This window comes from Mollisia scopiformis (assembly GCF_001500285.1).
Source record: "Mollisia scopiformis unplaced genomic scaffold LY89scaffold_44, whole genome shotgun sequence".
Classification (NCBI taxonomy): Eukaryota; Fungi; Ascomycota; class Leotiomycetes; order Helotiales; family Mollisiaceae; genus Mollisia; species Mollisia scopiformis.
Window position 1 is genome coordinate 98,460 of NW_017263624.1, and position 13,159 is coordinate 111,618.

A 13,159-nucleotide genomic window follows, 5' to 3' on the forward strand; every position below is an offset into this window, starting at 1 on the left:
TGGAAATTGTCAATGGAAAGTATAGGACATCAGAATAGAAAAGAGACCATAGAGCGCAGTTGAAGAGAAGAAGCGGCTGTGAAAGTACCGTACAAAAGAAAGTATACAGTAGATGTACGAGGCTTTCGAGGGATGTCGTTGCTCCTTGTCCCATCTGACATCAAGGAAGGTCTTCTTGAAAGAAATCAGGCAGAGTAGACAACCAAATATATCTGGACATCACTCCCAAGCGAGCAGAAGGTCAGATATTCGTTCATGAATTATATAAACATACAAACCTCCTACCTAAGGACTCAACCTCTCAATCTTCCACTCCCCACCCTCCATCCTCACATACTGAAACCGATCATGCAACCTACTCTCCCTCCCCTGCCAAAACTCCACCATCTCCGGCATAACCCTCAACCCGCCCCAAAACCCCGGAACAGGAATCCTCTCCTCCCCCTCAAACCTCCCCTCAACCTCCCTCACCCACCCCTCCAACTGCCCCCTCCCCTCCCCCAAAACCTCACTCTGCCGACTCGCCCACGCTCCCACCCTACTCCCCCTAATCCTCGTATCGAAATAAACCTGGCTCTCCTCACTACTCAACCGCTCCACCATCCCCTCAACCCGAACCTGCCGCTCCATCTCCCGCCACCAGAACGTCAGACTCGCCCACTTGTTCCCCGCGATGTCCCGCGCCTTCTTACTCGTCCCGAAATTCGAATAGATGACAAATCCCTTCGAATCCAACTCTTTCAGATACACCATCCGCGCGCTCACTCGACCAGAAGGTAACGAGGCCGTCGACAAGCAAACAGTTTCCGGTTGATGCACGCCCGATTGCTGCGCGAGCGTGAACCAGGCGTGGAATTGCGTGAAGGGGTCGCGGGGATCGAGCTGCGAGATCTCGAGCGCGCCTTTGGTGTATTGGTCGGCTTGGGAGTGTGTTTTGTCGTTGGCGGGCGCGACTATAGTTTGTCATGTTAGCATGGTGGGGGTGGAGGGGTAGGAGGTAGGTACGGACATATTAATTTGGAGGTGTTTTGGGGTGGGTGGAGGGCCATTTTTAGGAGGCTGGGGCGGAGGAGGAGGGTGCGTGTTATACGCATGTATTGAGAGCTTGGGAAGTGTAATTGAAGATTTTTGGGAGCTGTTGTAGGGGTTGGAGAAAGTCAAGAGTCATCCGACGATTTGGTAGTGATCGGATAATCAGTTGTTCCGAAGTCGTGCATGGTCGGAAGACTTTCAATTGACCAATAGAATCGTGTTGATATTTCATTCATTCATTTCTCGTTTCTCGTATCTCGTTGTTCATCAATTTTATACTACTACATCTCTCATTCTCCATTTCAAATTGAAAATCGACTGCGATTTCATCAATCCGCGCCTTCCAAGCCGTTCTCGAAGTCCATTCCCGCTCCTCTCCTGAACAACTCTCTCTTGAACCTCAACCCTTGGACTCGATGCAGGAGCAGCACTGGCAGTATCAACCCTCAGCGCCGGCACAGGCGCGGGTCTGACACGCTCCGCAGGACGAGAAGGTCCGAATCCACCTCTCCATGGATCATGTTGCCAACCTCTACTAGTTGCCGCTCTCCTCCTTTCTTCGGCCTGTACCCATGCAAGTGCCATCATGGCATCGTATCCCAGTCGCTGAAGATCAGTCTCTCGTGCTTGTGTGACATATGCTTCGATGGGTGACTGTTGGATCTGTGCCAAGGGTGATGGTCGAGGTGGAGGTGGTGGGACCTCACGCTCGAATAAGGTTGAGGTGGTGCTGAAGCGATTGGAGACACGGTTGGGGTTGGCGGATAATGTAGCTGTAAGATGTGTGATGGTAGGATTTTCTAGGGCTGGTTGCACGGGTAATGGTTGGAGGAACTGTGTTGGTATTGGGGGTGGTGAAGCGGCTGAGGTGTATGGACGTGGAGAAGTTGGGGATGGAGGGTTGTTTTGTGACGACGCAGTACTTGTTGTCGTTGCTTCGGCTGCTGTTGAAGGACGAATAGTAGCACTGGACTTTCGTCTGAATAGTCGACGTGGAGGACTGGGGGGAGTCTCTTGTGAGGAAGTAGAGTCGGTAGACGATCGGATGTTGGCGCTTGACTTGCGCCTGAAGAGTCGATGCGGAATACTAGGAATGGTCTCTTGCGATGACGACGAAGGACTGGGGGAAGGAGGAGAAGATGAGGTTGATTCTGTAGATGAAGGACGAATGGTTGCACTTGACTTCCTTCTGAAGAGCTGCATCATGAAATGTATTTGAGTTGCAACGAGAAAATGGTTTTAACTGCGGCAATAGACAGTATTCAGATCACAAGATCAGAACTTGATATGAGAATAAGGTTGCAGAGGAAAGCAGACAAGAAAGGGAGACGAACAGCTTTATCTCAGATACTGCACTGCGATTACACCCTCACCGTTCTTCCCAACTCGCCCGCACATGCCAGACCTGCCTTGCAGGTGTTCATCCGCACGGCCTCGTTTTGCACGAAGCGGGATGGGAAACGCCCTAAGCACGGGTAACAAGCTGTCAAAATTTCACAATGGTCAATCAGCATGTTCATCCCCAACTTTTCTTGGAAGTTCTCCGAGCTTGATAACGACAAAGAGCTAACAGAACCAGGGTTCGGCTACTGGAGCGGTCCGAGAGAACCGTGCAGTGCAGGGCCTCGGACCGGAGAAACAAAGCTTCCCCTGTCAATGAGAACACGAGGGCTGGAAAGTGGAGGCTGTGATGGAAATTCAAGTAAAAGAGGAATTTTGATTTGTTCCCGGCAAAGGCCCGAGCTGATTGCGCTTTGATGGTTCGTGAGTAAGAGCAACAGTTTATACTGCGGGGGACGGAGGAAGAGCTGCGATAAGGGCGGGGAAAATCAGGGGTTTCTTGAGTTTCGAAACAATGTAACTGCATTAGTGTTGAAACATTTGTAAAGAGCTGCTCTGATTCGTGGTAAATGTCTAAGTGGAGTTAGAGGCGTAAATGAAGTACAGCCAACTTAGAAGAATGTTTGCAGTCGGTGAGGTAAAGGGTCTCTCGCTCGCTTGTGGAAAAGATGTGTCCAGCTGTGCAAGCGAGGGAGGAGTTGACATGAAGGCTCAGACCCTCATGCATGATCCAAGATGGGACTGAAAATGCGCAACAGCAAATTCGTGAACTCTAGGACCTAGACCATGTTTATGTCAGCAGAAGCCATTTCCATCCATGCCAAAATCACTGTTGCAATAGGGGCTGGTAGTTCTAATGCTCGTTTGTAGACACACTGCCGCTCAAGATCTTCCCATATGCAAGTTCAAAGTGCCTTCCCTGGCTACAGTCCCCGCCCAGCATTCCCCCCATACGCCATTGTATGCATGCGTGAGTATCATGAGCTATCAATCAAGACTTGGAGCCAATGTGATCAAGCTGAATCTGAGTTCGCCACCACCGGCCTCCTCTTCTCGTTTCAGGAATCTGCGGACACCCAGATCAAGAGCCTTCTCACTCAAGACATCTTCATCTGCCGCAAGAGTACCTCTCTCTAGTGGGCCTTTTCTTCGGCCGTCCATTTCCCACAGGTTATTTTTCTCGTCCTTAACAAAGCAAACGAAATGCAGGTCGATGTCGTCTTCGGCACCTGGCACATTGCTTTGCCCTTGGGTCGCAGCACCTTGGTGCGCTTTCTCTAAGGCTTGGGACTCGTATAGTAGGTCTGCTCGTTCGACTGGGCCGAGTGGTGTGGCATCCTTCACCAGCTTCTCAAGATCAGAATTGGATGCTAGGTGTTGTCAGCTTGGTGAGTTCTCCTAGCAGAACTTCTTAACGTACTGATATAGCCCCTCGAGCTTCCGTTGCTGACAGCATGTAATATTCCAATCAAACCACATGCATTTCGGATAGTCTGTTTGTACCAGATGATGGGCTCGCTCGCACCCTTGCCCTCATACTCCTTCTTCTCTTTGTCCTCCTCCACTCTGAAGGTCTCGTATGATTTGCTGACTGGAAATACGAGCAAGAGTGCTGTGGCAGGTCGGGGCACGAAGGCAAGAAGTTCGGGGTCGTCGATACTGAAGACGTCGTGGAAAGAGAGGTTGGGTGAAAGTCCAAGCTTGTGAACCAGGGAGGACATGACCTCTGGGTTGTTTTCTATGGAACTGAGTTAGATTCGACATGGAAGAGAGCTATTCAAGCATACCCAGAGGCACGAACGCCTTGCGAGTTTTGGGAACATCGGGGTCATCCTGAGTGATGGGAGCTTGTTCGGACAGCTGAGCCTCTGGGAGCTTCGTCATTTTGGGCAGCCTTTGAAGTACGGCGGCTGAATTGGCATACGATAAACGACCAGAGGTGAAGAGAAAAGACGATGAGCTCTCTGAAGGGTTCGAATCTATTTCGGATTTATTGTAAGCAAGTCTAGGCTGCTGAAGGCGCGTAATCCGCAAGTGCAAGGCTGGCGAAGAAAAGAGAAGCCTCCAGCTACTGGTAACCTTAGCTACCCCACACTCCACCAGCAAGTCCAGCACAGCCACCCAGCGGAATTACTCCGACGCCGACGCGATGCTACAATAATTTTAACTTCTACAACTTCCTTCCTTCTCTTGGCTTTCTTTCTTTCTTTCGTCTTTCACATTTTCTCATCCCATCCTCCTCCTCCCCTTCTTTTTCTCTTCGTCAATGTTGCATTCCTTCGCGAAACACTCAATCAAAAGTTTGCTCCCTTGTTGATCTTCCCGCACTGTACTCAGTCCTGTCCTGCCTCGTGTTCAGCAGCCAACCACTAAGGTTATCAATCTTCGAGTAACGAACGTATCAGCCCGTGTTGTCGACTGCATACATTTCATTCATCATTCTCCTTCTGTCTGCTTCCCTATCTCCGAGCCTCAATATCATCTGCCTTGGTCGCGAAACTATTATTGTCCTACTATATGCTATGGGTCATCTGGCCAACGCCTTTGTCATTTCTACTCGAAACTTAGACAGGTACGGGTCAGGCGAGAAGTACCGCCAAGGCGGCTCCCTTCAACCATTATATTTTCCTATCTATGCTTCTTACTTTGCTCGACTGTACATACAATACGGAGCTATACCAACTGCAATATTCCTGCACGTCTCGTCAAGTCACGGATTTCCGGACGGGATGCCGGTCGCACTCTTCGTGCCATTTTTATTTTTGGGAGCATATAAAGTTGGTGGCTTGCTGTTTAAGGATTTCTATATTGTTGCGATAATTGAGGATTTCTCGCATCTAGGCTATATGTGGATATCTGATGCGTCGGACATTTTCGTGCATACCGTCCCAACGCTGGGTGCGTCCGATCCCGTCTCATGCAGGTGCAACTCGTCGAGCTCAAAATTTGAGTCTCGAACAATGAGGTGCAGAACGAGTACGCAATATGGCCGACGGACATTCCCACCAACTGCATTTCCATATTCAATATTTCCCAATCTGGCTTGAATAGGCTAGCAATGTATCTCTGTTACCCCGTACATAAGTCTCTCGGCCTGGCTAAATGCCTCTATCAGGTCATGGTAAATTTACATAGAGGTGTAAATTACACAATCATCGACCAGTCTGGTGGCGTACCAAACAAAAGACACGTTCGGCGAGCAGCGGGAATTCTGATCCCACAGCGTCATGTCAACAATTACAATCCGTACCTGCTGCCCTTTACCGACTTACCCAGAGTTTGGTCCTGCACCCAAGTGGTCCAGAATAAGCTGGGATTTTCATATGCATGCCAGAGATTGTTGAGATGGGATGAAATGGAATTGATGAGATGGACACTGATTGTATTGATTATGATATATAAAGACGTGGCATCCCTCCTCTTCTGATCCACCCTTATCCTAACTCCAAGCATCACACAATACTCTGTGTTCTTCGCAAGCACCGCCGACATGTTTTTCTCCAAGCTTGCTATTGCCGCTGTTCTGGCTCTGACGAACTCGGTTGCCGCAGTAAGCACTGACACCATAGTATTGCTTTGACAAGCCTAATACAGTCAACTTTAGCAAGTCATTGTTACTGTTACAAATACAATCACAGTCGTGACGGTGACGGTAACCCCACTATCAACTTCTACGAAAACCACTTTTGTTACTGTTTCTGCACCTCCTCCAAGTACGTCCTGTTCCAATGTTGATGATTGCGATGACCAACCCACAGCAGCGCAACAACCAACAATAACATCAACATCGGTGGTGGTCGTCACAGTGGGTCCACCAGCCACGACCGCAGTTACTACCTGCCCTATTCCACTGTATTATCAGTGTGGAGGTCAAGGATGGAATGGATGTACATATTGCACTGCCGGAGCGAGCTGCGTTTCTTCGAATCGTAAGTGCCGATACCTATTCTTCCGAGAATTGATGCTGACAGCAGCAGCGTACTACTTCCAGTGCCAAAACAGCTCAGGGCCCAAAGTGGTCACTATCACATCTACGATATATCGGGGCTGAAGTTAAAATTAATAACAATGTCGGCGGCCTGTCTTGCATATTTCAATTCCGAAGGCCTGCTGAGGTATTGGATCCGATACTTTTGGGGAGCGCGATGGCTTGGGGGATGAAAAGGCTCAGGAGTAATTTGACCTTGGGACCACAGCACATTTATATTTTGTCTCTTCGCATAGATGGAATACGAGGTTAATTTTTCTACTGAACTCAAATATCGCAGTATGAAACAAGCATGGTTTCGGCCAAGTCGGTCTGAAAATTCGTTCCTGCATCCGATTCCGAATTTGCGTTTCCTGGGTTCGTTGGTCTTGGAAGTGCCCACCATTTAACCAGGAAAGCCCCGCTTTACCCCATGCACTCACATTCAATCCCCAGCAGTTCTAGTGAAGCGACTCGCTTGCTTAGCTTTGGCTTCTGTGTCATCACAACTCTATCCGATGAAACTGGTGTCATGATGGAGCATTAAACTTCTCGCGGGCGTTCGTTTTCAATTAGACTTTCCCCAGACATGAAGATGGGACGACTAAGATCTTGGTATCGGAAAGGAGGCGCTTTCCGTCGTCCGAGAGCTCGGTACTTATATATGATGGTTGTTCTTAGCTGCGCTGGTTCTGCAGACATCATTCATTCATTTCACGCTCATTTATCTCATTATTTAATGATCGACATTCATTTACAATGGGTTTGAAATTCGCTTTTACTTCTCTGGCAATGGCTACAGTTGCCATGGCTCAAAATTGTCCTTTGCAGTTCGATGGACGAGTCCCTGCTGGCAGTACGCCCGCTTCTTTTGACTTGGATACCAGTCCCTTTGGCACGAAATTTGTTTTTGGGCAGAGTGAGTCAACTATTTATGAGATTAGTACTCCTGCTCACAATTCCAGATCTCACAATGAGCCAAGTCGTCCAACTCCCAAACATCACCGGATCATTGGTACATCTCCACTTCGAATCTATCATCCAAATCTAACATCACAGTTCGACACAAACACCATCCCCGTCGAAGTAACCCTCTCAGACGCCTCCATCTTCGCCCCCTCCGCCACAAACATCCAAACCGGATTCCGCCGCGCCGAACTGCAGCCCGCCTCAAACAACGGCACTGATCCATCCACGCTCGGTCTCAAAACCCTCCACTTCTCCCTCCGCAAAGACACCGCGCGCCCCTTCAACCTCAGCCACGAGTACCAGCTCGTCTTTCTCGAAGATGCGGCCTTCAGCACTAATCAGTTCGTCCTGAAGACTGGCACGATTTCGGGCCAACCGGTGGGCCAAAATCCGGATCTTTTGGTGTTGCAGGGGAATGTTAATCAGGATCCGGTGGATAATCTTTTTAATGTCAGTTTTGCGCAGGATACGTGGCATAATTTTGGGGTGGTGTTGGATTTTGATAAAAAGTATTTCCCCTATTTTCTTTTTCTTGTCACTTCTATCGTGCTAACTGCAATCGATCCAGTACGACACAAGTCCTTTACTCCACGGATAATACCCCACTCGCGAATGTCACAGAACCAGTCTTCAATGATATCAGTGGACAGGGACAATTCCATTTCGGGGCCCTGAAGAAACCGACGGGGGACAATCTGACGGATATCACAAAGCAGGGATTCCAGGAGAGCGGCATTAATGAGGGCGTCATTTATGGTGGCATTTTCGAGGAGGATAGTACGGGTGGTTGCGTTAGTTTGAGCGCTGGGACAGCGAGTGCTGCGAATGCAACAGTCGCGAGGAGATGGAGGAGGTGAACATTGTGAAATTCTCGAATGAGGTGATGATTTTCGAGATTATGTACAATATACATCATCTAAGCCCCTCATCCCTCGTCACAGCCAAAAACGTCAAACTCCACAACTGCACAATATCACTCTCCGTTGCCCCCGTTCCCGGCGGCGGAGGCAGTGCCCCCAGATCAATATACTCAAACGTCCCATTCCCATAAGTCCAGCTCCAAACCTCGATGCTCAAATGCTCCTCATTCGCCTCAATACTATCCCAAAGCACATTATACGCTTCCTTCACATTGGCATACACACCTGTCCCGCAAAACTCCGGAATGGAGCTCGAATTGCATCGCGCGAGCTGGAGTTCAAGGCCACGGCCCATCATGGCGAGTTGCCATGACCAGACCACCGTCCCGTGATAAGCGGACGTCGTCCAGTTCGCGGCGTAGATTGGACCTCCTCCATAAGCGGGATTCGCAACAAGCATACCGACGTCCGTCATCAGACCGGCGGGGAATCGACGACGGATGTTGGTAGCGGTGGAGTTGAGGAACGAGGTTAGTTGGGCTTGATTCGTGGTGTTGAGTAGGAAGTGCCGGAAGCAGGAATCGGTGTTCATGACTGCTACTTGGGAGAGGTTGTCATTTCCGTCTAGAGAGAGGGCGTGGAACGTGACGTCTGCGTCGAGGAATGAGGTTTGGGGGTCTAGACTTGGGGTTCCGGATGTGTTGGCGTAGGTCTGGAGGAGAGATTTTGCTGAGGAGAGGGGAATGTTGATTTCGAAAAACTGGAGGGTGGAATCTTCCCATACTTGGGCGTAGGAGTCTATCAGGGTGGCGTTGAAATCTAGAATTCCGCCTCGGGATAGAGAAGCGATGGATCGGAGAGCTGCGGGTGTGAGGGCAGTGTTCACATCGAAGGGGATCCGTCCACCTCCGATACCATAGGTACTATCTCGCCATTCTCCCACGATCTGTCCGTCTTTCAGATGCATGAGGTTGTCTATTGTTTGGTTCCCTGGAGCGGCGAATGGTGCGGCGAGGGTGACGATCTTGTTTGCGTTGATCTTGGCGAGATCGAGATATGTCAGATTTGAATTCTCTGGGAAGAAGGACGCTGTTGTGCTGTAACTTGTTAGTCGATTCTCCCAATCGAGGAGGAGAACTATACCTGAGGAAGTCCGGAGTTCGAGCTGAACCCGTTGGGTTCTGTAGGAAGTATCGATCCATCAGAACTGGCAAGTAGTAATCCGAATCGATCTAGATATGTTAGTGGAGTTCTCCTTTTGGCATGCATGCTTACCATTTTGTAGTCGCACAACGGTGCCGTACTCGTGATGTTATTTTGTAAATTCATCCAAGTTGCATAGTCACTATGGAAGTTAGCAGGACACAATGTATGTCTTGAGAAGTTTACCCAATCGTCTCTTCGTGGCACACAGATCCATCGGTTCTGTTGATTCTCTCGAGAACACCTGCAATGACAGCCTCGATTGCCCCTCCTTTTCCCTCGCTTAGGACTGGCTCGAGAAGTAGAGCTGAAATCATCGAGTCTCTTCCAAAATATGTCAGGAAGCGCCAAGCACCGGCTGTGAGCTTGGATGTGTATGAGAGAGATGACAAAGATTCCGTCTGCATGGGAGATTGGGTGATCAGATTCGCTGAGGCAGGGCTCAGTACTTCCTGTGGAGTCAACTGGGTTAATTGAGGATAATCGAAGGATGCGTTGAATGTGTATGTTCCCGCTTCAAACGTTACTGTGCTATTATTCAACTGGACAGTTTGATTGCCACCGCTGATGAAAGAGATTGACGTGGTTGTGACATTATCAAGCCACAGTCTGCTGACCTCCACTCGATCCTGAGCACTGGAATACTTCACTGCATCTTGTATATCAGGGCGGAGCAAACTGGGTCCTTCAGTGAAATCTCGGATGGTTCTGATGCTCCCGAGAATGGCCACAGAAAGGACAGCCGAGCTGTTGAATTCAATCTCTGTCGAGATCCCAACGGTTGCATTACCGCCGTTACCATCGTCGAAAATTTGGCCAAGTGGGGTGCTGGAAGTGGAATTAAGGAGTTGAATGCCTAAGGTTCCGTTCACGCCATTCTCTGGTTGAAAGTAAAGGACTATGCCACTATTTCCAGCTGGCCAAGCCACAATAAGTCTTGGGGAGATAAGTGTTAAGTCGCTGTCTGGTTGTGGAGATGTGACAACTACCTGAGTTGCCGAATTACAATCAGAGTAGAAATAGTTTTCGTATGGTGGTGAGCTGAGATGTAATGTCCGCGCCTCCGTGGAACAATTCGAGGAAGTGCTGCTACTACTATTGGAGGGAGGATAGACAAGGTGGTCGTTGGTGCAGCTGAGAATCATAAGTCTTGCAAGTCGAGAGGCCAGAGATGCGACTCACGAGTACATGCTTGGAAGGTAGCAGTCAGGTCCGCATCTCAACGTCGGTTGTCCCGACAGTACTGGGCAAAGGAAGTTTGTGTCATAACATGTATACTTGAAGCAGTGAGAAACGAGTCGGTAATCGTGAAGAAGTTGCGTACCTTTGAGGGGTAATAGTAAGCATCCCCGCATGCTTGAAGACTTTCGTTTTGTGCATTCTGTCCTAGAGCTAGGCTTGAGAAGAACAATGTCAAGAGCCAATGACCCATATTCATGATCATTGCTGGAAGATATATTAGAGCGCAACAAAGTACAAGGATGCATGTTGAACAAGGCTTCAAATATGTTCCTGAAAATATGTGGGGTCGACGTCATTCGAGACGGGACGTGAATATGCAACGTTTCTTGCTGGCTTTTCGCCATTGCCAAGACGATCCGTCACCGGCCATGTCTGACTTGCTGTGTTCTTCAAATGGAGGGAAGTTTTGTGGAGAGTGCGGATTAGAATGCGGGGAAGAACAGAAAGTTGGAAAGCCATCCGAAGTCGTGAGTGGGGAAAAGTTTCTGGAAGGTCCAAGCGAAGCCTCCTGCATCCTCGATCTACGAGCCACGTGACGAGGTCGAATCGCCTCAAACTTCTCTTCTCATTATTCCTAATATACAGGATAGTACTGACCCGAATTTTCACCGCTGCAATGTATGTCAGGAAAATCAAATCAGCTCACGTTTGTGAGTTTGAGGGCGGACGATGGCAGTGAATTCGGGATTCAAGCCCTCCGGTCTGCCTTTTGCAGGTAGCTGAAGCCTGAATGGGCTTTCATGAAGGTATCCCAATTGACTTGCCTCAAACATGATATTCTTCGAGGTGGGGAGTATCAGCAACACGATACACCAACTTCTTCCCATGGACTTTTCCATCATACAATAATTGAAGTCCTTTGGCCACAGACTCGAGCCCCTTTTCTAGCACCACATACGGGTGAGGAGTCACTCTCCCTTGCTTTAATTGCCGTGCAATGTATCTATACATGCAGTAGGAAAATTCTCCGTCCAGAATTGCATCTTCCCGATTCCGATATCCATCAGGATCATGCTCGCCATAAGCTCCTGACACATACACTCGACTGACCACCATGTTTGATGGCCATACCACAGACTCCTCAGACGGATCAGTCATATTCATCCAAACCGTACCTTTTTTCGCTAAGCAAGGGAAGACATTCTCCCAAGTCTTGGTATCGCTGTGCGAAATGGCGTCGAACGCATGACGGAGTTCCTTCCCTTCCTTCTCCAAAATCTTCCTCACGTCTGCAACAACTGTGCCTTGCTTATAGTCAACGATATAGTCAGCAGCCTTAAAACTTTCAACCAGTTCCAGCGAGCTTGTCCCGGCAACAGCAATGATAGGTCCGACTCCCAAACTCTTGTTTTCTTTGACAAGCTTTGCCAATTTCAAAGCCCATGCTCCAACAGCACTTCCGGCACCATATATCAATAAAGCGCCGTACTTCGGCATGCTTTCGTGAAGGGTTTGCCACGGCAGAGGAAGCATTAGATGCTGAAACAGCGCAATAGCAGCAGTCATTGCTGTAAGCGGGATTGTAGAACCAGCCTCGAAGGATATGTTGGGTGGCAGATGGAAAGTTGAAACTTCTGGCTCGATTGCATACTCGGCATAGCTTCCATGAGGTTCTAACATGCGATGAAAGCCAGCGACACGATCACCCAACCGAAATTCTTGGACTTCGGCACCCACTGCATGAACGACTCCTGCGATATCGTCGCCTTCATTTGCACATCGCTCAGGGAAGATAGCAGGGACTTGCCAGTCCTTAGGGTTAGAAGATGTTGCAATAACCTTAATGCAGACTTGGTTCGGACCAGGAGTCGGTATGGGAGATTTAATTGCCACAGTCTTCACCGGCCTGAGAGACTGGACGCAAATCTCGTACATTTTGAGAATTGGCGATTTTGTGAGCGGGGTACAGCAATATACCTTGGGAGTATTCGGTTGAGAAGTTGTGCGTATAGTGATCAATTTGAGTTGGTGGGACAATCGTATCAAGTAAATCTGATTATGTGAGAAACCAGTGGTTTGGAGTGATGGTATATGACTCAGAATTAGCGATAATTACTCAGCGCACTGACGGTGATAAGCAACCTAAATGATGACAATTAATTATACTGACACTCACCGCAGTCGGAGAACAGATTTGTAAATATTCGGTGTTAAAGCAGTACAGTTTAGCCCCTGATTTTAGCGCACCATTGTAACTGGTTGGCTTCTGGAGAACCCCTTAAATAGCCGAGAGGTCGACCCCACCTCACTTCACATCTTCTGGTTACGTCGCGGACTGATCGTTCACAATACATGATTCTAAGAGAAGGTGTAGTTCTAATTGTTGAAATGAGATCATATGCACGTCTGCATATATATTCTGTTGAGAATTCACTGTTTTCTGGGTTATTAGGAAGGACAATTTTACATGCGGACGAAATCGTTCGGAGTGAGAAACTAACACAAGACGAAATTGAGGATTATAAGAGCTAGTTTTTCGTATTCATGTTCTTGATGTCTTCACATAATCAAACTTCAGACGTCTCGAATGGACGAAACGAACACA

General features: G+C 48.7%; 8 protein-coding genes across 8 annotated transcripts; 3 read left to right on the top strand and 5 right to left on the bottom strand.

Moving 5' to 3' along the window:
- Positions 1 to 285: 285 nt before the first annotated feature.
- On the bottom strand, positions 286 to 1,049 carry LY89DRAFT_743877 (pyridoxamine 5'-phosphate oxidase; the record flags this gene model as incomplete). Its single annotated transcript, XM_018220995.1, has 2 exons — positions 286 to 953; positions 1,010 to 1,049. The coding sequence occupies 2 exons, from the start codon at positions 1,047 to 1,049 to the stop codon at positions 286 to 288; spliced, it is 708 nt and encodes a 235-aa protein (XP_018060755.1).
- Positions 1,050 to 1,282: 233 nt separating this feature from the next.
- On the bottom strand, positions 1,283 to 2,302 carry LY89DRAFT_692528 (uncharacterized protein; the record flags this gene model as incomplete). The annotated part of the gene is made up of 1 exon (XM_018216558.1): positions 1,283 to 2,302. A coding segment is annotated over exon 1 (928 nt), but the record flags the coding sequence as incomplete, so codon positions are not given.
- Positions 2,303 to 2,920: 618 nt separating this feature from the next.
- On the bottom strand, positions 2,921 to 4,431 carry LY89DRAFT_662182 (ubiquitin carboxyl-terminal hydrolase-like protein isozyme L3). The gene is made up of 3 exons (XM_018212635.1): positions 4,161 to 4,431; positions 3,794 to 4,111; positions 2,921 to 3,743 (listed from the first exon to the last, which is right to left on the bottom strand). Exons 1-3 carry the CDS (start codon positions 4,255 to 4,257, stop codon positions 3,361 to 3,363), a joined length of 798 nt encoding a protein of 265 aa, XP_018060757.1. The 5' UTR covers positions 4,258 to 4,431; the 3' UTR covers positions 2,921 to 3,360.
- Positions 4,432 to 4,793: 362 nt separating this feature from the next.
- On the top strand, positions 4,794 to 5,642 carry LY89DRAFT_412122 (uncharacterized protein). Its single transcript, XM_018207333.1, has one exon. The coding sequence runs from the start codon at positions 4,896 to 4,898 to the stop codon at positions 5,418 to 5,420; it is 525 nt and encodes a 174-aa protein (XP_018060758.1). The 5' UTR covers positions 4,794 to 4,895; the 3' UTR covers positions 5,421 to 5,642.
- Positions 5,643 to 5,863: 221 nt separating this feature from the next.
- Positions 5,864 to 6,628, top strand: LY89DRAFT_726588 (uncharacterized protein; the record flags this gene model as incomplete). The annotated part of the gene is made up of 4 exons (XM_018219064.1): positions 5,864 to 5,923; positions 5,978 to 6,086; positions 6,135 to 6,302; positions 6,351 to 6,628. The coding sequence occupies 4 exons, from the start codon at positions 5,864 to 5,866 to the stop codon at positions 6,422 to 6,424; spliced, it is 411 nt and encodes a 136-aa protein (XP_018060759.1). The 3' UTR covers positions 6,425 to 6,628.
- Positions 6,629 to 7,099: 471 nt separating this feature from the next.
- On the top strand, positions 7,100 to 8,166 carry LY89DRAFT_790567 (uncharacterized protein; the record flags this gene model as incomplete). Its single annotated transcript, XM_018223381.1, has 4 exons — positions 7,100 to 7,259; positions 7,306 to 7,355; positions 7,400 to 7,818; positions 7,878 to 8,166. 4 exons carry the CDS (start codon positions 7,100 to 7,102, stop codon positions 8,164 to 8,166), a joined length of 918 nt encoding a protein of 305 aa, XP_018060760.1.
- A 61-nt stretch (positions 8,167 to 8,227) lies between these two features.
- Positions 8,228 to 11,018, bottom strand: LY89DRAFT_633012 (glycogen debranching enzyme; the record flags this gene model as incomplete). The annotated part of the gene is made up of 6 exons (XM_018211324.1): positions 10,697 to 11,018; positions 10,555 to 10,649; positions 9,559 to 10,506; positions 9,445 to 9,514; positions 9,313 to 9,401; positions 8,228 to 9,266 (listed from the first exon to the last, which is right to left on the bottom strand). Coding segments are annotated over exons 1-6 (2,361 nt in total), but the record flags the coding sequence as incomplete, so codon positions are not given.
- Positions 11,019 to 11,336: 318 nt separating this feature from the next.
- On the bottom strand, positions 11,337 to 12,783 carry LY89DRAFT_412136 (putative zinc binding dehydrogenase). The gene is made up of 2 exons (XM_018207334.1): positions 12,731 to 12,783; positions 11,337 to 12,678 (listed from the first exon to the last, which is right to left on the bottom strand). Exon 2 carries the CDS (start codon positions 12,487 to 12,489, stop codon positions 11,380 to 11,382), a length of 1,110 nt encoding a protein of 369 aa, XP_018060762.1. The 5' UTR covers positions 12,490 to 12,678; positions 12,731 to 12,783; the 3' UTR covers positions 11,337 to 11,379.
- Positions 12,784 to 13,159: the final 376 nt, after the last annotated feature.

Coding starts and splice junctions, on each gene's coding strand:
- LY89DRAFT_662182 (XM_018212635.1), bottom strand. CDS start 4,257: ATGACGAAGCTCCCAGAGGCTCAGCTGTCCGAACAAGCTCCCATCACT. Junction 4,112..4,160: donor CAAGGCGTTCGTGCCTCTGG/GTATGCTTGAAT, acceptor TCAGTTCCATAG/AAAACAACCCAGAGGTCATG. Junction 3,744..3,793: donor AAGCTCGAGGGGCTATATCA/GTACGTTAAGAA, acceptor GACAACACCTAG/CATCCAATTCTGATCTTGAG.
- LY89DRAFT_412122 (XM_018207333.1), top strand. CDS start 4,896: ATGGGTCATCTGGCCAACGCCTTTGTCATTTCTACTCGAAACTTAGAC.
- LY89DRAFT_412136 (XM_018207334.1), bottom strand. CDS start 12,489: ATGTACGAGATTTGCGTCCAGTCTCTCAGGCCGGTGAAGACTGTGGCA.